The following is a 21,062-nucleotide window of genomic DNA, read 5'->3' on the forward strand; positions in this document are numbered from 1 at the left end:
CTCAATCCATAATAATTGGGATGCATTTAAAGCATTCTTTAGAGCTTTCACTATTGCTTATACTTCAAAGAAAAGAAAATGATTGACTGCCAAATATAAAGAAACCCACACACTTACCAAAACTCTGGAACACAAGTATTTTTCATCCAAATACTACAAGAATTAATGTTATGTTATGTTATGTTATGCGTTTTTATTTGGCGCACAGATGCTCCAGCTAAGGAGCGTCCTGGCGCCCGACAAGGCAGCTGCACAACACAACTAAACAATAAACAAACATAAGTATACAACTAAGGAAATAAAAACGTTTTCACCGCGCGGCGAAAGGAAAGCAAATCGCTCATAGCGCGAATTGCCAGGGGCAAGGAGTTCCACAGAGCAGCTGCACGCACCCGAAATGAGCGTCCACCGGCCCTACTCCGCTTGAAGCGCGGCACAACGGCCAGTTCGAGGTCTGCAGATCTTAAGGGTCGCGCTGGGATGTAATTGGCCAGGAGGGCCCTAAGGATCGTTGCCGGGGACCCCTTCAAAATCTTGTAGGCGACGCAGAGGACCTTAAACTGGATCCGCTGGGCCACCAGAAGCCAATGCAGTGACCGCAGGGTACTGAAAGTAGGACAGAATCTTGGGAGGCCTACCACCGCTCTAGCTGCGGCGTTCTGAATCCTCTGTAAGCGCCCGATCTCTGCCAGATTCAGACCGGCCAGCAAGGAACTCGCATAATCCAGCCTGGAGATGACAGTAGCTTGGATCATGAGTTGCCTGGTAGGGGCATCGAAGAACTTTAGCACAGGACGGAGCCCGCGCAGGATGCCGAAGCAGCATGCAGCCGTGCGTTTGGTGTGGCACACAAACGTGAGGGAAGGGTCCAGCCAGACCCCGAGGTTCTTAAGTTCGGCGACTGGGATGGGAGCAGGACCCAACTCCCCCGGCCACCATTTCTCTCCCCACAGTTCCGGCTGTCTGCCAAAGACCATGACCTCGGTCTTACTAGCGTTCAGCTGAAGACAATTGGACGTCATCCAGCTGGCGACCGCCCGCAGTCCTTGTTGAAACCTGGGGGCGTCGACTTCGGCATCCCCGCTGATCGTGACCGCCAGCTGGGTGTCATCGGCATATGACACCATGGTCATACCCCATTGTTTGACAACCTCAGCTAGCGGCCTTACGTACAGATTAAACAACGTAGGGCTCAGCGAGGAGCCTTGGGGGACGCCCAGGTTTAACGGATGGAATTTGGACTGATAAGGCGGGACGGTCACGCTAAAGGCCCGGTTGGTTAAGAACGACCGGAACCACTCGAGAGCGGTGCCGGTGACACCAGCCTCCTCTAGTCGCAGCAGAAGGATAGGGTGCGAGACGGTGTCAAAGGCAGCGCTTAGATCTAATAACACACAAGCGCTGCCGTTTGTCCCGCGTCAAGCACGGAGCGAAGATGCTCCACCATGTAAAGCAGGGCCGTCTCCGTGCTGTGACCCGCCCTAAACCCGTTCTGCGTTGCGTCGAGGATATCTGCTCGGCAGAGATGTTCCGAGAGGACAGCATTTACATGAGCCTCCATAACCTTAGCCGGCCACGGCAGGAGTGAAATAGGCCGATAGCTCTCCGGCTTGCTCCCGTCCAGGCTAGGTTTCTTAAGAATAGGCCGAACCATGGCTCGCTTCCACTTCAGTGGAACTTTGCCAGATGTTAGTGACAAATTGATCAAAGAACATAGCGGTGAGATGTCGTGTACCGCTAGGTCCTTGAACACATCAGGGCAAAGTGGATCCTCTGGGGACCCAGACTTCACTCTGCGGGCCAATGTGTCTAGGCTATCAGATGTTAACAAAGGTAGAGAATGTAGTCCCTCAGATGGTGGCGGCTTAAAAGATGGATTAGCCGAGGGAGTGACCAGAGGAAAGGCTCGATAGATGGCATTCACCTTTTCCAGGAAAAACTCTGCCAATTTTTCACAATGCTCAACAGAGCTCTGGTGTGATGTTGTGACTTTTTTGGCAGTGAGGTCTTTCAGTACCTTGAAGATAGCCTTAGACGGGTTCGAGCTATTCCTGAATTGTGCAGCATAAAATGCGGCACGAGTTCTACATACCGCCCGATGGTACACTTTCACAGTTGACAGATATAGAACTTTCTTCGAGCTGGTATAGGCTTTACGCCACGCCCGCTCTGCGCGCCTGCAAGAGACCTTCAGAGCCCTCAGTGAGTCATCGTACCAGGGGCTGGCCTTGCCAGCTCCAGTTTTGCAGGTTACCAAGGGAATAAGGGTGTCCAGGGCCCTGGAGACCCAGTCGCAAAACCTGTCATAGACCTGATCAGGCGAACCCAAGAAGTCAAGCGGGACCGCCGATAGGAGGTGGAAAAACTCATCCAGCTTAAGTTTGTTCCAGCGTCGTCTTGGAACCGAGCACACTACTGGCTTAGGTTGGATAGCCACGATAGGGCAGTGGATCTGTATCAAATAATGATCAGTCCATGCCAGAGGTGTGTAGCTGGTGACGCAGGCTTCCGTAAGATTAGTGAAAAACGGATCAAGGGTATGACCCCCTGAGTGGGTGGGCTGCGCCACCAACTGATTCAGCTGGAGTGCCTCGAGGTCTGCCAAAAAACTGGATACTGAGGGACTGATGGAGTTGTCAAAATGCCGATTTAAGTCTCCAATGATGGAAAAATTAGAGCACCCCGTAGCCAATTCACTAATGGCGTCAGGTAGCGCTGCTCTAAAGGCCACTTCGCTCCCCGGGGGCCGATAGATCAGTAGTCCCGACAGGGTGAAGTTAGATGTAATGGCAACCTTAAACAAGGCGCTTTCGCACCCCGGGATTTTTTGCCCATGCCACGTACAGGAATAGCAGGATTTGACAGCAAGAGCTATTCCACCGCCTCTTGAAGTACGATTCAAGGTGAATACCGAGTATTCCGGCGGGAAGGCCAGATTGACAATGGCCGTGTCGGCATCCTGCAGCCAGGTCTCTGTCACACAGAATAGGTCAGGCAACTCCCCACCTAGCAGATCGTAAATGTCAAGATGGTGCTTAACGAGCGACCTAGCATTAAGATTCCATATACAAATACTAGGCGATGGGCTTAGGGGCGCCCGCGAGGCGTCCCTGCAGCTCCTGCTTACGGGGGCGGGCAAGGAGAAACATCCGCAACCACACGAAAACGGGCCGCATAGGGGGCCCACCCTGGATGTTGTACAGGTCGAGCGAGACCTGTCAATGGCAACCAGACTGTCTCTGGTATAGCACAGCATGATGTAGAATAGTACGGCCAGGAAGGGGGTCAGAGTCCAGCCACGTCCAGCGCGTCCTGTCGCAGACGGGCGCAGACGGGCAGGACTCTGGCACGACTCCGGCCACGCGAGGACGCGCCCGCTCCGCGATCCCGCTACGGAAGGGAGGAGCATTTAGTAGGCGTCCCCTCGCTGACACCTGCGCAGTAAGCGCTGGCGGAATGAAGCTGAATGAAGCTGCTCTGCCCCTCTCTACTATGGCGCCCACCCGAGGAACCAAGCCCGCCAAACGGCGGTGGTGGGCACAATTTACGGTGAGGGTAATAGGGAATTTTAAAAAGCCCAGATTCTCTAAGCGCAGCACTAGATCAGCGCGCTAAATACACACAAACAGTTTAAAATACGGTCAACACGCAATGCGCTCCTGTTACAAAGCGCTACGCTACCTTGTCTGCAGGACACTCGCCCGGGACTCGCCTTTAGTAGGCGTCCCCTCGCTGACACATGCGCAGTAAGCGCTGGCGGAATGAAGCTGAATGAAGCTGCTCTGCCCCTCTCTACTATGGCGCCCACCCGAGGAACCAAGCCCGCCAAACGGCGGTGGGGGGCACAATTTACAGTGAGGGTAAGAGGGAATTTTAAAAAGCCCAGATTCTCTAAGCGCAGCACTAGATCAGCGCGCTAAATACACACAAACAGTTTAAAATACGGTCAACACGCAATGCGCTCCTGTTACAAAGCGCTACGCTACCTTGTCAACAAGCTTGTCATTCAAGCTAAATCCGCCCTGAATGAAATCGCCACTGTAGATGCTTGAAACATCCTTCTTAAAGTTAAATCAAAATTTCACAGAGGACAAAACAAAGCAGGGAAAATGCTAGTGAATTATTTAAAAATAAAATCAGAACGTAAAACCATCGGCCCTATCCCCATGCAGAAAGGAACACACTCCGTTCATCTGATTCCGATATTGTTAGTGCATTTCAATCATATTACAATCTCTTATACACAGAAACTACTAATACCTCAAAAGAAGACTTTATCGCGTTTTTCCAAGATATTCCTAAACATAAATCTCTCCCGGATATCTTTTTGCCACTATAGGAGGATATTTCTCTTCAAGAAATATCTAATGCCCTCAAATCCTGAAGAGATCTCTAAGACTCCCGGCCCTGGTGGCTTTTCAGTTGGATTATTTTTAGCCTTTTCCTCAATTTTTGCACCTAACTTATTAGAACTTTTTAATTCTTTCATATACAATTCTAAGGCTTGTGGTTCTTTTTAGAAGCACTTATTATTGCTATCCCTAAACCAGATAAAGACCCTTTCTTCTGCAAAAATGTTCGTCCTATATCACTAATCAATTATGATCGAAGATTTTGGATTCCCATGTGGAGAAAGTTATTCCTCTTCTCATTAAACAAGATCAGGCTGGTTTTGTCAAAGGACGTTTAGCCTCTGATAATGCCAGAATGTTTTTCTAATATCCTCATCTTTAATAAAAAAATACCCTTCTCCCCTAGCTGCATTATCTTTGGATGCAGAAACAGCTTTTGATCAAATTAATTGGGAATTCATGTTACACACCTTACAATTGTTTGGATTTGGCCCAAAGTTTATTTCATATATCAAATTATTATATACAGATCCAAAAGCATGTGTTTTTGTTAATGGTCTTTTTCTCCATATTTTTCTCTACAAAGGAGGTACACGTCAAGGGTGCCCTCTTTCACCATAACTTTTCCAGTTATGTTTGGAACCCTTCCTTGAACAAATTAGGAATAACCCTCTTATTACTGGTTTTACTCTAAAATCACACTAAATTAAACTTTCGGCATAAGCAGATGATGTTCTTATTTATATGTCCAATCTGGTTACTTCTCTTACCCCCTTTTTACATGAAATGTCATCATTCTCTTATATTTCAGGATACAAACTAAATTGCTCCAAAACTGACATTTTACCTTTAAACTCCTCATGCTATAGACATATATTTGATTCTACCAACTTTACATGGTGTCCTCCAAAAAGTAAATACTTAGGCACGTGGTTTTCCTCTAATGTTCGTGATACTCTATCCCAGAACTTTAATGCTCTAAAATTTAAGATTACCAATCTGTTGACTTTTTGGTCTCCTTTATTTTTATCTTGGTGGGGCAGACTTGATACAATTAAAATGATGATTGTTTCCCAGATACATTGTCAATGTTACCATTTAAAATTCCCGATTATTATTTTACACAGATTAATTCTATATGTACTAAGTTTCTTTGGAATAATAAAGTGCACTTATTGCCCTATCCAAGCTACGTCACCCCAAAAATGAGGGAGAAGTCAGATTTCCTGATTTTAAAAATTGTATCATAATGCTTTTTTGATCCGTCAATTTAATGCTATGTCTAAGGATTATCAGGATTTACCTTAACCTTCTTGGGTAACTGTTGAATGTTCATTGCTAAATGATTTTTCATTACAAGATACTGTTTTTATGACTAATTGAACTTTTATTTCTAAACATCCAATTTTGAAATATTCTCAATACCTTCTACATACACTTTTCTTTAAGAATGTTGATAAATAACTTTCTCGCCTCCTCACTATGGAGTAATAAACATCAAATTTCGTCACAAATCATTTTACTACAAACATTGGAAAGAAAAGGGTATTTTTTATGTTAACCAAATAATTGGAAAGAAAATCTTAACATCAATTACAAGAGACCTATAATTTAAATGAATCATGTATTCAACAATATAACATTCTAGCCCCAAAACTCCAGACCTATTTACAGAATTTCACCTCTCAGTCAGTTCCAACTTCAATCACACCTTGATACACCCTTGTACCAAGTTTCTTCAGACATTATTCCCAATGCCTTGTTTCTATATAGAAATCATTCTTGGGCATGGAGATGGATTCCAAACAGATGGAGGCTAGGCTTCCGCATGTGAAAGAAGAGAAAATGCTGGCACTTAAACTGGCATGCTGGAAAGGGAGATGGTGAAAATGAGGAAGATTCAGGTCCTGGTGGTTCATCTCAACTTGGTGTGTAGGGAGAATGTTCTACAAGAGGTTGGGGTGGCGTTATTGCTGCCTCGTCACCATGTCAGGCACAGTGGGGGAAATTCCTTGGGTTAGCCAAGGACACAGAGAAACCAGACGACCATGCGGGAGAGAATGTGGTCCGTAGGCAACGTAGGATGGTACAACTGGTCGCAGGGTCCCTCTCAAAAACAAAGCAGATAGCAAATATGGAGAGTTTCTAGCGTCTGGGGCGCATCGCCAGTAGAAAGGCTGCTTGTGGGCGGATGATGTGCTCTAATATAAAATTGACCAAATAGGCAATGGTTTATCACGGGTTACCATTATTGGGAGGTTGGCGGATTGGCCTTTATGGAAAACTGTTATGGGGATACCCTCCAGCGGCCGAGCTGGGATGCAGGATACTGGAATGCTGGGCGGGTTAGAAAGCCCTAGTCTTGGAACTTAATTGGAAAGTGTTGCAGCAGCGACACAGAAGAGACTTTCTTATTTTCAACACTTATGATGTGGATGTTTATCGGGGCTTTCAGAGGGTCTGAACAGTTTGGCGGTAGGGATACGGGTGGAGTTAGGTGGGAGGACATTTCCAAGAGGACAGGTAGAGGGGAGATCTGGCTTAGCCGCTCCAAAACCAATCGTAGAGCGCAGGAGAAGAGTGTCACATTACACACAGTGGGTTCACTAGGCCCCTGTCCAGTGGCATGGGGCGAGTGCCAGGCATCTTGTGAAGCAGATGCCGGTCTGGTGTTTTGCCACAACACTGGGGAAACAAATAACAGCCTATCAGCTGCTAGCTTTGCTGCGAAAGGCCTTTTTCACAAAGCAAGTGGTCAGTTTTCTGTGCTGCGTCCACCCCTCCTCCCGCCCCCACCAACCCAAATTGAATTCAGTTGCGCTCACATACCGGTCATACCATCTCCAGTGGCCCGATCCAACAATATTGAGTGTACTTTATACAAATACTCCTACTCTCCTGAGTACACAAGAGTTGAACGCAAGAGATAGCAAATTCTACCAGAATACTTTTAATTATAGGAAATAAGTCAATGAAATGACGAACATTCATTATTCCTATGATAACCACATAAAAGTGATCTTGCTTACAGATTACTGATCCAAAAAACACAGCTTGTATGGTTTACATTTATCTGATTCAAGGGGGATTTTCTAGGCACACTGCTTAACTGAATATATTTACTAACACCTTTAACTACAACAAACACAGGTTTCAGTAAAATCTAGAACTTTAAAAAAGGTGACCTGAACGAACTGCATTAAGACAACAAAAATAATAACACAAAAGAACAATCAAAAGGCAGAGACACTTCTTGCCGGGTGGGTATAGACAGTGGTGTACTAGAGAAGTGGCTATACGTTTAGTAGGGTGCAGAGGAAACACTACAACCCTCACCTCACTAGTGTGGGTGGGGCAAGGACCTGTGACTGGGAAGAGCCCAAAACGTATAATAAGGGTATAGCATCAAGAATTTTAAGCGCTACATTTAAAAAAAAAAAAAATAGGTTTAGCCAATTCTGCATTGGACACTCAACACAAGTGAGGTATCATTTTACTCTGGACACTAAGGGGAACTCTGTGGGGGTAGGACATTTGTGCTGCCATGCTGATTCCACACAAAAATTTGTAGAAAATGTGTTTATTTCAGCTAACTGTGAGGTTCACAGAGGATTCTGGGTAGGGATTCGTTGGGGGATGCATGCAAGCCATACCTCATTGAACTCCCCAGGGTGTGTCGTTTTCAGAAATGTGTGGGTTTGGTAGGTTTCCCTAGATGGCGGCGAGCACGGGGCCAAACCCCCAGGTGCCCCAACCCCCAAAACCAGGTAGTTTAGTTATAGGTAATTTTCAGGTCTCAACAGTATGATTTGGGCCATTTCCTGTTGCAGCCACTATGGCTACCCACACAAGTGAGGTACAATTTTTAATCAGGAGACCTGGGGGAACGCTGCCTGGTAGGAAATTTGTGTATACACGCAGACTCCAGAACTTTTCCACACATATTTTTGAGAAAAAAAGTGCTTTTTTCAGCGAAACTGGAGGATTGCAGGGGATTCTGGGCGAAACTGGAGGATTGCAGGGGATTCTGGGTAGGAGAATGTTGATGAACCCACGCAAGCTATACCTTGCTGGACTCCCCGGGTATCTAGTTTCCAGAAATGTGTGAGTTTGGTAGGTTTCCCTAGATGGCAGTTGAGCCCTGGGCCAAAAACTCATGGGACCCCTCTTGCAAATCCAGGTTGGTTTGTGATAGGTAATTTTGATGTCACCTCAATAGGTTTTGGGCCCTTGCCTGTCCCGGGTACTTGCCCCACCCATGCAAGTAAAGTACCATTTTTCTCGAAACACTTTGGGAACACTGGTCCGGGAATTTTGTGGATCTGCAAGATTCCAGCACTTCCCACCAAAAAATGTGAGGAAAATTTGTTTTTTTGACAAGGTTTTAGGTTTGCAAGGGATTCTGGGTAACAGAACCTGGTGAGAGGCAGTCAAGTCACCCCATCCTGGATTCCCCTGGGTGTCTAGTTTTAAAAAATGTATAGGTTTACTAGGTTTCCCTATGTGCCAGCAGAGCTAGGGATCAAAAACTACAGCTAGGCACTTTGCCAAAAAAGGGTTATTTTTCACTGTGAAATTGTGTTGTGTCCATGTTTTGCGCCGTTTCCTGTCGCGGGCACTAGGCCTACCCACACAAGTGAGGTACCATTTTTCTCTGGAGACTTAGGGCAATTCAGATTTGAAAAGCAACTGTTATTACCTATTGACTTTCGATGCATTTCTGCTTTCCAAATGAAAGACCATGTGTAAAAAAGAAGTCATTTTGAAAAATGACCAATAATTCTCATGCTAGTATGAGTATTCCCAATTTCAGAAATGTGCAAATATCTACTGTTTCTAAATTCTATATGTTGTTCCCATTTCAGAAATACATAGGTGTCTTTCATATCAATTTTTCCATGTATACATTTTCCCAGAATAATTGCTATATACCCGATACATAATAAAAAAACATTGTAAGTCGCTGCTCAGTTTTTAGGGCTCGCTGGTACTGCATCCGAAGGATGCGTCCAGCTGGAGCCTTTTAGTTGCCTGTCTCGGGGGAATGAGGGGACAAGAGTGTGTTACTAGCTTTTCTCCAGGATTTGGGTGCGCGAACGCGCACGTCGGCTCCGTCCACGCGTGCACACACAGCCAGCCACCACACAGACTGAAACACACGCGCGCTGGTTACTTTCACTTTCCATCCCCCCACCAGTCATCGGCTCTTTTTACACACGCACGCATGCATACATACACACACACACACACACACACAGACACACGTGCACACACGCGCACAAACACACACACACTCGTGCACACACACGCGCGCGCACCCCCCCCCCCCCCCCCCCCGGCCGTAACACAGGCCCCCGCAGCCCCTGCGGTGCGGGCCCCCCTCACTCACTTTAATAAATGAAATGGTGCGCAAGTGCGGCCTGCACAAAAGTGCTGCTGTGCATCCATCAGATTCAGTTTGATTTAGCTGCCAGTGCCTCAGAGATCACAGTGAAGGTAGGATCCTCCTCATCCGCGTTGTGCAAGCGTAACGTCATGGCGTTGACCGTGATGTCACACGCAGGGATGCTCTATCTTACTGTGAGTTTGAGAGACGCGCCACTGTGCTAAGTACTGCGCCTTCTACACTACTCCCCTCTCCAGCGCTGTGCGAGCTTCACTTCCATGCGCTGGGTGTGACGTCACTATCGTGCGATAAACAGAAGGTGCGCGGCGGTGCATGGTATCATTCCCGTTTGTTAAACACTGTTTATGTTCCCTGTGTGCCACTGTCTCACCCTGTGCTCGTTACCAAATGCCCTGCGTAATTGATACCTTCTGCATGTTTTGACCCCCTCCCTGACCCTCAAGTCCGTACATATTCCAGGAATTAATTCAAGTAGAAGTCACACATCCCAACAGACGGGAGTCTCTCTGCCTTTGAAGTAAATAATGGCTTTTCTTTACGTGTCTCCGGTCTAAAACTGCGTCAGCCTCACTAGAATTCATTATGGAAAATATATTCCTCCTTTTTCTGGGGGAAAATTCCCCACTTTCCTGTTCTAAAATGTTGGCATTCATGAAAAGTCCTCTCCAAAACACCAAGCAATGGTCTTTAGGAAGTGAAGTCTCCCTCAGTGTGCCAAGCATGGCATCGTACTGCACATCACCCTTTCCTTCCAATCTTAAACATCGCCCTTCCCCGTTTACACACACCCCTAACGCCCTGAGAATGAAACACTATCCTTGCCCTGTGTCACATGCTGACACCTCCACCCCCACCATTAACACCGTCCGTCTTAAACCTCCCCCTTGTGAAAACAATACAACCACACAACCCTTCCCATGAACCTCTGTGCTACACAGAACGTGTTCATAAAGTGCTGCAAAGTGTTGTACCTATCTTGTGTTCACCGGGCACATGTGCGCTTGTCATACAGCACTCCCTCCATTCTAATGTAGGTGCAAACTCGTCTGTTCTCCTTGTGCTAAATATGGTTCGCCGTTTTTATCAGGACACACCTCTTACAAGTGCCCCATCAGTGTCCCTCTACAAGTGAAAACCTTCCCTTCTCGTGATAAAATGCACCTCTGCACCAGCATGCTTGCAAAAAAAGCACGGTATTGCTGCTTACTCCTCAGTGTGTTATAGCAGTGTGTGTTGCAACCGTGGCACACTTCTTGGGATGGCTGACTTCCCTCGGTGTGATGTTAGTGTGCGCTGCTGCTCCAGTATTGAATTGTATTGTATTGTAACTGCATTATATAGCACTTGTTCTGGTTAGTGTTTAGGTACTGCACACCTGTGATGTGAGGGCAATGTGTGCTGCTGTACCCTTCATATGATGGCAGTGTATGACAGTGTTTGCGGTACCCTTCATATGATGACAGTGTATGAACATTGACGCGTTTCCCACCTGTTATTTGGGGGGGGGGGGGGGGGGTGAGACGCTGCAGGGAAGCGGAGCGGAGATTGTTCAATAGAATCTTCATAGTCTTCGTCTCCTCCCCCCATCCCCCACATCCCCCGAAAACGTATGTTCCCAATGGTGGTGTTGCACGGTTTTAGCGTAAAATGCATTTAATTATACACCCTCCTCCAAAAACGCATAGTTAGAATACTAAGTTTAATGCACTTTTGAGACGGTCACGAGCCGCAGTTCCTTTGTGTTCCTTGATGTTTGGATGATGCTCTTCCTGTTGAAGGCTTGGTGGATGAATGGAGGCGGCTGTAAAGATCATAAATGCATTTCCTCTTTCGGGTGCTGTGTGCGCAAAAACTATCGAGGAAGGTGTTTGAGGTCCCGGGATCGCATCGAAAGTGGTTGTGACACTTGTAAGATAGAAGGTCCGTTGAAGATACGTTGGTTTCTGAACACGCACAGAGCTGGTAAGAAATGGCAAAACCCTTACGTGTCTTATTAACATTCTAGGCATGATTTTTTTTTCAATGAGGGGGTTGAATTTTCAATGTTTATTAGAACTAGTGGGAAATTAGCTTTGGAAAAGTGCATCGGGAGGGCTGGAAATTTATTTGACCTTTCAATCAAGTTAGATACCTGGATCGTTAGTCCACGGATGGTAGGCAAACCTGCTTTTATGGACCCACATTTTGAAAATTACTTATCTGCTTGGAGGAGAAAGGCTTTTCTACAAATTTTTGGTTTGTAGAACTGAAGCCAATTGAAAGGCTTGCCAGTATAGGACGGCTGCCAAAGTTGGACCTGGGGACTTTATCTCTGCGTCCTTAAATGTAAATAACATGGTTCTATCTCCAACATTTTATTTGGTCTTTGAAATGGAGCATTGGAAACATTTTCAAAAATTGTACATGCAGCCATGTGTTTGCTTGCAGAAACAGGGAAGTGTCACTTATAGTCGTTGAATGATATGTATAATTAGACTGAAATTATAAAAATGTCACACGTAGCAATCTGAAACTTTGGGAGCTATGTTGCATACACATGGTAGCAGGTGCAACGCTACCCCTCCAGAGCTTTGTTTAAATCTAAACAAGTATTATGGGTGCATGTGTATTTACATGGTGGGGTATTGTACTATAACTGCTCTCCAGTGACACTGTGCTATAACTCAGTATTAATTTAAAAATCAATGTTTTGTTGGAAAACAGTGACCAGCACTTTCTGGTTTGCATCTGCCACCCCATGCTTCCTTTGTGCACCCTATATAATCTTGTCTTCGCATTCACTGCCCTGCTCTGGGCTGTCGGACCCCCATTGCCTACTGTGTTCAGGGCTGGTGATTGCTGCCTTTGTGAGCTGGCGAGTGAGGCTGTAGGGCCATGCTTGCTGAAGCGTTGGTATCTGTTTTGCATTGTGGGAGGCGCGGTGTCACATTTGCGAAAGTTATAACTATTGGCATTGTAAATGGCAAAGCTATTAATTTCGCTATTTTCAAAACCAACACAGAAATAAAAACTTTGCCATTTACAATACCAATAGCTCAAACTTTCCTAATGCGAGACCTATTGCATTGCAAATGCTTGTTGGCTCTGGGTTCGTCGTGTTTTTGGTGAACCTACAAGTCCTATATATAGCCCCACAACCAGTAAGGTCCAGCGGATGTAACAGTATATTGCTTTCAGACAGCTGTAATACTTAGAAGTTACAGGTGAAAACGTTGACACAAATGGTTGTTTTTTTTCAACAAATTTTCAATTTTTCCTATATTTAACTGTTAGTTTCTATAAAGAAACCTTAGAGGATCTGCACAAATAGCCCCTTGCTGAATTCAAAATTGTGCCTACTTTTCTGAAATGTATAGCTTTCCAGGATCCATTATTGCTTTCATACCCATTTCTACCATGAACTGGAAGGAGGTTAAAAGCACAAAAAAAATACGTTATGTCCCAGAAAAAATGCCAAAACTGTAAAAAACCTTTGGTTTTCTGACAAAAGTCTGTCAAGTCCCTAAAAGCGGTGATTTCAACTCCACAACCCCTTTTTTTATACCATTTGCAGGGGGGGAAAAACAGATGCTTTCATTTGAAGCACTTTTTTCCCCATTCTTCTCAAATAAAACAAAATGTAGTTGTATTTTGGCTACTTTCTGGGTCCCTTCCAGTGGAATCCACAAACCCTGGGTACCTTTAGAATCCTCATGATGTTGGAATAAAAGGACGCAAATTAGGCGTGGATACCTTATGTGGTCAAAAAGTTATAGGGGCCTAAGTGCAAACTACCCCAAATAGCCAAAAAAAGGCCGAGGACGGGGGGGGGAGGAAAGGCCTAGCAGCGAAGGGGTAATGTGCACTCCATAAGATATGTACATAGATCCAAAAACTAACTGACACACCTATACAAATCTTCCTCAGAGCAAAGGTACATACACCCAAGTCATACATACCTACATTCCTAAATATACACCCATACCTGGTCAACAGGGAGATGAACAAAAGTAGCTCATGTTGGTAACCATGAAGAAGTTACAACAAAATAAATGTGATTATGTAACAAAGATCTGCCCAAACTACTTTAAATTAAAAAAAATTATACAGTACAATAGTATATTAATACAAGTTAAAAGACTGCAGTTCGAATCAGATTTGAGCACCAATAAGGCAAAAAATCTACCAAAACAAAGAAAGACTCAAACGCATCACTACAATAGAGGAACAAGCAAGACTCCCCAACAATAATTTCCCAAAAAGCTGGACTCCCAGCTGATCTCACCAATTTCTTTCAGCTACCACATTTCCTCAGCATTTGAGGGCCTAACCATTTCTCCTAATAGAGCACATACCCAATTATCATTAATCGCTCACCTATTCTTGCCCACCTTCACTTCCTCTCCAAAATGGAGTATCCAGTACCTCAAACCACACACACCTTAAAACTCAAAGATTTGGTCATGGGTCTGAGGCACTTGGACCTAGGTTAGGGATTAGTTCCAGAAATACAATGCATTTTCATATTGTAACTAAATAGTATTAGATTAATACCTAAAGTAGTCCCTTTTTGATGGCACTTCCAAGAAAGCCATATTTTAAGAGATACCATAATAATTTCAAATATGGTAACATTTTAGGCTATTTAATTTAGCCTTTTTCAGAGGCAGCCCAAACCGCACCTACTAGCATCAGCAGTTTCTCACAAGTTAACTCAATTCAAAACCATTGCAAAAACAATGACCTGGCTCTTATTTTTTTATTTGGGGGTGGGGGTGTTGAATGCAAGAGGTGAAGGTGTTAGAGACAGCAGGAAGCACCTCAGCTTGCTTTGGGGAGGGAGTAGGGCTAGAAAGCAGGAACTCCCGGTCCGCTAGAAACCTCTTACTCCAACCTGCCTTCTTTCAGAAAAAAAAAGAACCTACAATTGGGCGTTCACCGGAGCAGCACCAAGAATTTGGAACTCTCTCCCACCTACCATCAGAAGAATCCCTTGTCTAGCACGTTTCAAAAAGGAGACCAAAACCTTCCTCATGGGTAAATTCCTCGTCTAAGGCCTGCCCTCAACTGTGCCTGACGAAGCCAAGACTAATGCTTTTTCCCAGATCACCAATTCTCTACGCCGAGCATTTGTGGGACCTTTGTTGTTACTGACTCGAACGGTGATTGTAACCATACACCTGTACACCCCCTTCTTCCCTATGTTCTCAGCACTCCGTCCCCTAGCCATCCTTTGTTGATTTTGTATATTTCTGCACTTTAAACCTTTTGTTTGTTCAATACTGTATACCGTGTAAAGCGCTCCGATACCCTCACTGGTCAAGTTTGCGCTCTATAAAACACTAAAATAAAATAGAGACCAACCCGGCTCCTCTGGGTGGTGGGAGCACCGAGATAGCAACCAAGCACATCTCCGGGAAAGGGACAGACAGCAGTCCAAGCTCCAAACCAGCAATGCGGGGCAGGGCTCCTAGCCAGCAACGAGGTTCGCATGAAAGGGCTGAGCCAGCCAGCAAGCAAACATGTTTTGGGGGGACGGGACCCTGAATTCCGACAACATAAAATCGGCCTGAGGGGGAGGGCGCCCTAACAGCTACCCGGTGTGGTGAGATGCCCAGTGAGCAATCGGGCGGTTGGGGCACCTAGAGAGAATCCCAGTCTGGCACGGAGGAGGGGGCATCCCGATAGCATCCCAGCCTGTATCGCACCCAGACAGAATCCCAACCCGAGGGGGGTGGAGGGAGGGGGCGCCCAGACATCAACCCAGCCTGAGGGGAGGTTGCGAGGGGGTGCCCAGGTAGCAACCCAGCCTGAGGGTGGGAAGGGGCGAGGTTGTGAGGGGGTGCCCAGACAGCAACCCAGCCTGAGGGTGGGAAGGGGGGAGGTTGTGAGGGGGTGCCCAGACAGCAACCCAGCCTGAGGGTGGGAAGGGGGGGGGAGGTTGTGAGGGGGTGCCCAGACAGCAACCCAGCCTGAGGGTGGGAAGGGGGGGAGGTTGTGAGTGGGTGCCCAGACAGCAACCCAGCCTGAGGGTGGGAAGGGGGGGAGGTTGTGAGTGGGTGCCCAGACAGCAACCCAGCCTGAGGGGGGAGGTTGTGAGGGGGTGCCCAGACAGCAACCCAGCCTGAGAGTAGGAAGGGGGGGGTTGTGAGGGGGTGCCCAGACAGCAACCCAGCCTGAGGGTGGGAAGGGGGGGGTTAAGAGGGGGTGCCCAGACAGCAACCCAGCCTGAGGGTGGGAAGGGGGGGTTGTGAGGGGTGCCCAGAAAGCAACCCAGTCTGAGGGTGGGAAGGGGGGGGGTTGTGAGGGGTGCCCAGACAGCAACCCAGCCTGAGGGTGGGGGGAGGTTGTGGGGGGGTGCTCAGACAGCAACCCAGCCATTTAGGTTGTGAGGGGGTGCCCAGACAGCAACCCAGCCTGGGGGAGTTGCGAGGGGGTGCCCACATAGAAACCCAGCCTGGGGGTGGGAAGGGGGGAGGTTGTGAGGGGGTACCCAGACAGCAACCCAGCCTGAGGGTGGGAAGGGGGGGGGGGAGGTTGTGCCCAGACAGCAACCCAGCCTGAGGGTGGGAAGGGGGGGGAGGTTGTGAGGGGGTGCCCAGACAGCAATCCAGCCTGAGGGTGGAAGGGGGGGTTGTGAGGGGGTGCCCAGACAGCAACCCAGCCTGGGGGTGGTCAGCGGGGGTGGGGGGGGGGGGGGGGGGGAAGGAGATTGTGAGGGGGTGCCCAGACATCAACCCAGCGTGGAGGGGGGGGGGGTTGTGAGGGGGTGCCCAGACAGCAACCCAGCATGGGGGAGGGGCTGCCCAGACAGCAACCCAGCCGTTGGGGAGCGGGGTTGCGAGGGGGTACCCAGACACCAGCCCAGCCTGGGGTGGGCGAGGTGTGAGGGGGTGCCCAACCAGCAACCCAGCCTGAGGTGAGGGGATGCCCAGCCAGCAACCAGACTGGGGTGAGGGTTGTGAGGGGGTGCCCAGACAGCAACCCATCCGGGGGGGGGCAGGAGGAGCCTCCACACAGAATCAAAATAACAATACCCCAGCAATCCAGCCGGGGAGAGGGGCATCCAGACAGTGATCCCACCTGGGGAGGGAGAGAAGGGCATCCGGACTACATTTTCACCGGGGGAGGGAGTGGGGCATCCAGACAGCGGGGGAGAGGGGCATCCAAAAAGCGATCCCACCCCGGGGGAAAATAGAGAGGGGCATCCAGACTGGGGGTTAGGGGTTCCAGGCGGCAACCCAGCCAGGGGGGTATCCCAGATGGCAACCCAGGCGAAGGGGCGGGGGGGAGGTATCTCTGACGGCAACCCAGGCGAAGGGGCGGGGGGGGGTCTCAGACGGCAACCCAGGCGAAGGGGCGGGGGGGGTGTATCCCAGACGTCAACCCGGGCGGTGTGGGGGGGGGGGTATCCCAGACGTCAACCCGGGCGGGGGGCACCCCAAACGGCAACCCAGGCAGGGGGGTATCCCAGACGGCAACACGGGCAGGGGGGTATCCCAGACGGCAACCCGGGCAGGGGGGTATCCCAGACGGCAACCCGGGCAGGGGGGGTACCCCAGACGGCAACCCGGGCAGGGGGGGTACCCCAGACGGCAACCCGGGCAGGGGGGGTATCCCAGACGACAACCCGGGCGGGGGGTATCCCAGACGACAACCCAGGCGAAGGGGCGGGGGGTATCCCAGACGACAACCCAGACGAAGGGGCGGGGGGTATCCCAGACGACAACCCAGACGAAGGGGCGGGGGTATCCCAGACGACAACCCAGACGAAGGGGCGGGGGGTATCCCAGACGACAACCCAGGGAAAGGGGCATCCCAGACGGCAACCCAGGCGAAGGGGCGGGGTATCCCAGACGGCAACCCAGGCGAAGGGGCGGGGTATCCCAGACGGCAACCCAGGCGAAGGGGCGGGGGGTATCCCAGACGGCAACCCAGGCGAAAGGGCGGGGGGGTATCCCAGACGGCAACCCAGGCGAAGGGGCGGGGGGGTATCCCAGACGGCAACCCAGGCGAAGGGGCATCCCAGACGGCAACCCAGGCGAAGGGGCGAGGGGGTATCCCAGACGACAACCCAGGCGAAGGGGCGGGGGGGTATCCCAGACGGCAACCCAGGCGAAGGGGCGGGGGGGTATCCCAGACGGCAACCCAGGCGAAGGGGCGGGGGGGGTATCCCAGACGGCAACCCAGGCGGGGGGTATCCCAGACGGCAACCCAGGCGGGGGGTATCCCAGACGGCAACCCAGGCGAAGGTGCGGGAGGTATCCCACACTGCAATATACATATGCAGTAATATTATTTAAATGTCGGGGTTCCCAAACAGCAACCCAGCCAAAGGGGCGGGGGGGGGGGTTTCCTAGAAGGCATCCCAGCCAGGGGGGGGGGGGAATTGGGAGAGGGTTCCCAGCCGGTAATATATGTATGCAGTAGTATTATTTAAATGTCATTGGTGTAATGGTTGTGGTTTTGAAAAGACCGATCACTTAAATTAATAAATCTTGAAATCTTGAAATCAGACGGCAACCCAGCCTGGTGGGGGCCAGTTCCTAGACCGCAACCCAGCCAGAGTAGATGGTTGGGACACCCAAACAGCAACCCAGCCCTGTAGGGGATTGAGTGGCCACCCAGACAGCAACCCATCCTGTGTACATGCCCAGAGAGCATAAATAAATCAACCCAGCCTTAAAGGATGGTTGGGGCACCCACTCAGCAATCAACCTTGTAAGGAGGCACCCACACAGCAACCCAGGCAGTAGGGGCTGGGGGGACATACGTAAGCAACCAGGCTCATATTGGGGGGTGGGGGGGGCACACAATACAACAACCCAGCTCAACGAAACTCGTGGGGAGGGGGGGGGCACAACATAATACAACAACCTGCCTCATTGGGGAGGAGCCAAACATCGACCCATCTCATTGGGGGGTGGGGGGGGACACCAAATACCAACCTAGCTGTTTGGAGGTCCAAACGTAAGTAGGTGAAACAGAATCGGGGGATAAACAGCAACACAACTAATTGGTAGGCCCCAAACAGCAACATGGCCCATGTGAGGTAAGGGAGTGGCCAAAGCAACAGGACTCATGAAGGGTGGAGACATAAAGCAACCTAACTCTATGAGAATAGTAACTCAGGTAACTGATGTATGGGTGGGCCAAAGAGCAACCTGTCTTGTTAGGTGGGTGGACAGCAAACTTTTTCTGTGGTGGGGTAGAAGGCAATGGCAAACCGAGTAGCTGGAAGAAGGGGGAGGCCAAACTTCAATCCAACTCATGGTGGCTGTGGAAGGGCACAGACAACGGAGATCGTTGGGGAGCAACCAGGCTGCCGTGGCATGGGCGCAGACTTTAACTGGGCTGGTGGTACCCATGGGTGGTAGGAAGGAAGAGTGGAGGCAATCGGAATCATGGGTGCAGACCATAACCAGGTTTGTTGGGAGTCGGAAGGGGGCACGGGGAAGCAGGAACCAGTCTTGTGGTGGTCAAAAGGAAGCAGCCTCAGGTTTTTGGGTATGTGAGAGATCGTTAATACAAAGTGCTCTCACACAAGTGGCAACACTCGCACAAGTAGAAGGCCAACAGCAACAGGCCGTTTTTTGGGGGGCGGTGGGAGGGTAAAATAGCAACAGTCCTTGTGTGTGATGGGCTCGGATAACGAAGTGGCTGCTAAGAAGGGGAATAGCAAATAGATGATGGGAGACATGGGGGAGCAAAGTAGTCCTAATGCGATTGCAGATAGAGAAGCTGGTGATGATCAAATAGTCTGGGAGCTGGTGTGAGGGACACGAGCGAGGAGGCTGTGTATGTCTAATTTGCGGCTGTAGCTCGAAAGGAGGCCTTTGTGGTGGGAGTCTAACAACGGAGTTTGTCTGGGCCAAATAACGAAGATACCAATGTTTGAGTCAAGAATAGTTTGTGTAGACACGTAGTTAAGAGCTGTACTCTTGAAAGATCGTTATTTAGGGGTGGAAGGTGAATAAGTACGAACCTCCACCAACAGACTGTAAACATAGGCCATGTCACCCTTGCAGTTTGTTAGGTACAGCGCCCCTACCCTTGTGCTGTGTGACCTTCCCTTTGTTTACTGAGGGGGGTACCCGGGGCTCGCGCATCCTCGCCCCCGGGCTGGTGGCGGTTGCAGCCGTTGACTCTGGAGTGCATGTACTGAGGCCAGAGCACACAAAGAGGCCGAGGACGACGCCATCTTCACCCGACAGCCTCACCGGGGCGGAAGGAGCGGTGTGGTAAAGCAGGCCCATGTCTGCATCAAGCTGTTTGGGGTGTGAGTTCCGTCTCCCAGGCTTACGTAGACGTAACCCTCTCCCCTGAGGCAATTTCTCCGTCTCCTTCACCCTTTTGTGTCCCCTTCCAGCAGCTCACTCACTACAGTCCCGATGCTCCCCTGGTTGGGCCCCTCTCCTTCCGGGTCCCGATAGGACCTCACTGCATCCCCGTACCCCCCTCGTTGCCCATTAACTCACCGGCGGTGGCCGTACTTTGCAGATCCCGGTCCTCTCGGCGATCGGCCGAATCTTGCTAATGAAGGCGTAGGGGTCTGCGAACTCCTCCCAGGTGGGCTCAAACACCGGGCACTCCGGGGGCGGCACGAACTCTGCCCCGATACCGCCGACCATGGCGCTACCGGATCACGGATCCCCTCCTATGGACCAACCTCCTCAGGTACTCAAAAGTCCCACGGGTATTTACAGTTCCTCTCAGGTACGCCTACCAACCCTTCGGGTACTCGGACCCCTCAACCTCCGCGTAACCTCCACCACGACTCTCCCTCAAGTGACACCCACTTTTCAGGTACTCCAACCCCCTTCCATAAATTCCCTAGTCTCGGGCTCCTTCTCCCTCCTCCTTTCTCACGCCAACTAACTCGGCCTCTCCCCCGTTCCAGCCCCCCGGAACCGCATCACGCTCTGCATGTACCTCCGCACACTTTTAAGTAGTCCCAGCTCAATGGACTCCAGAGAGGAAAGAGTGTGGAATTGATGGGTAAATACTATGGAAACCTTTTTGAAAAAGCTCTTACAAACTTGTATTGTTAGGATAATATCTCGCACAACCCCCAACCGCGCATGGTTACATTATTTATTTTGTTTTTATTTATTTTTGGAGGTTTTTGTATTTTCACGGTGATGGCCCCTTACGCTGACGGTGCTCATCGCTAATTTCGTTCGATTGATAAAAGGGCTTTTTGAATAGCAATATTATATGTAGTTCAAGTTTGCAATCAATATGTTCGAAAGAACATGATGATATAGTAAATACTCCGAGGTAAGTTTACAAGGTCCACTTTTGAGTAGCTTATTTTAGTTGTA

At 49.3% G+C, this 21,062-nt stretch overlaps 1 protein-coding gene across 2 annotated transcripts in view; it reads right to left on the reverse strand.

Moving 5' to 3' along the window:
- The window catches only part of KDM5B (lysine demethylase 5B), an 856,576-nt gene extending 835,914 nt beyond the window's left edge, over positions 1 to 20,662 (reverse strand). For both annotated transcript variants that reach the window (XM_086923073.1, XM_086923072.1), the window contains exon 1: positions 20,217 to 20,662. In XM_086923073.1, coding sequence (XP_086779199.1) covers positions 20,217 to 20,369 — 153 coding nt within the window. In that variant the 5' untranslated portion in view covers positions 20,370 to 20,662. The remainder of the gene's footprint in view (positions 1 to 20,216) is intronic.
- Positions 20,663 to 21,062: the final 400 nt, after the last annotated feature.

Source organism: Lissotriton vulgaris, chromosome 5 (assembly GCF_964263255.1).
Source record: "Lissotriton vulgaris chromosome 5, aLisVul1.2, whole genome shotgun sequence".
NCBI classification, from domain to species: Eukaryota; Metazoa; Chordata; class Amphibia; order Caudata; family Salamandridae; genus Lissotriton; species Lissotriton vulgaris.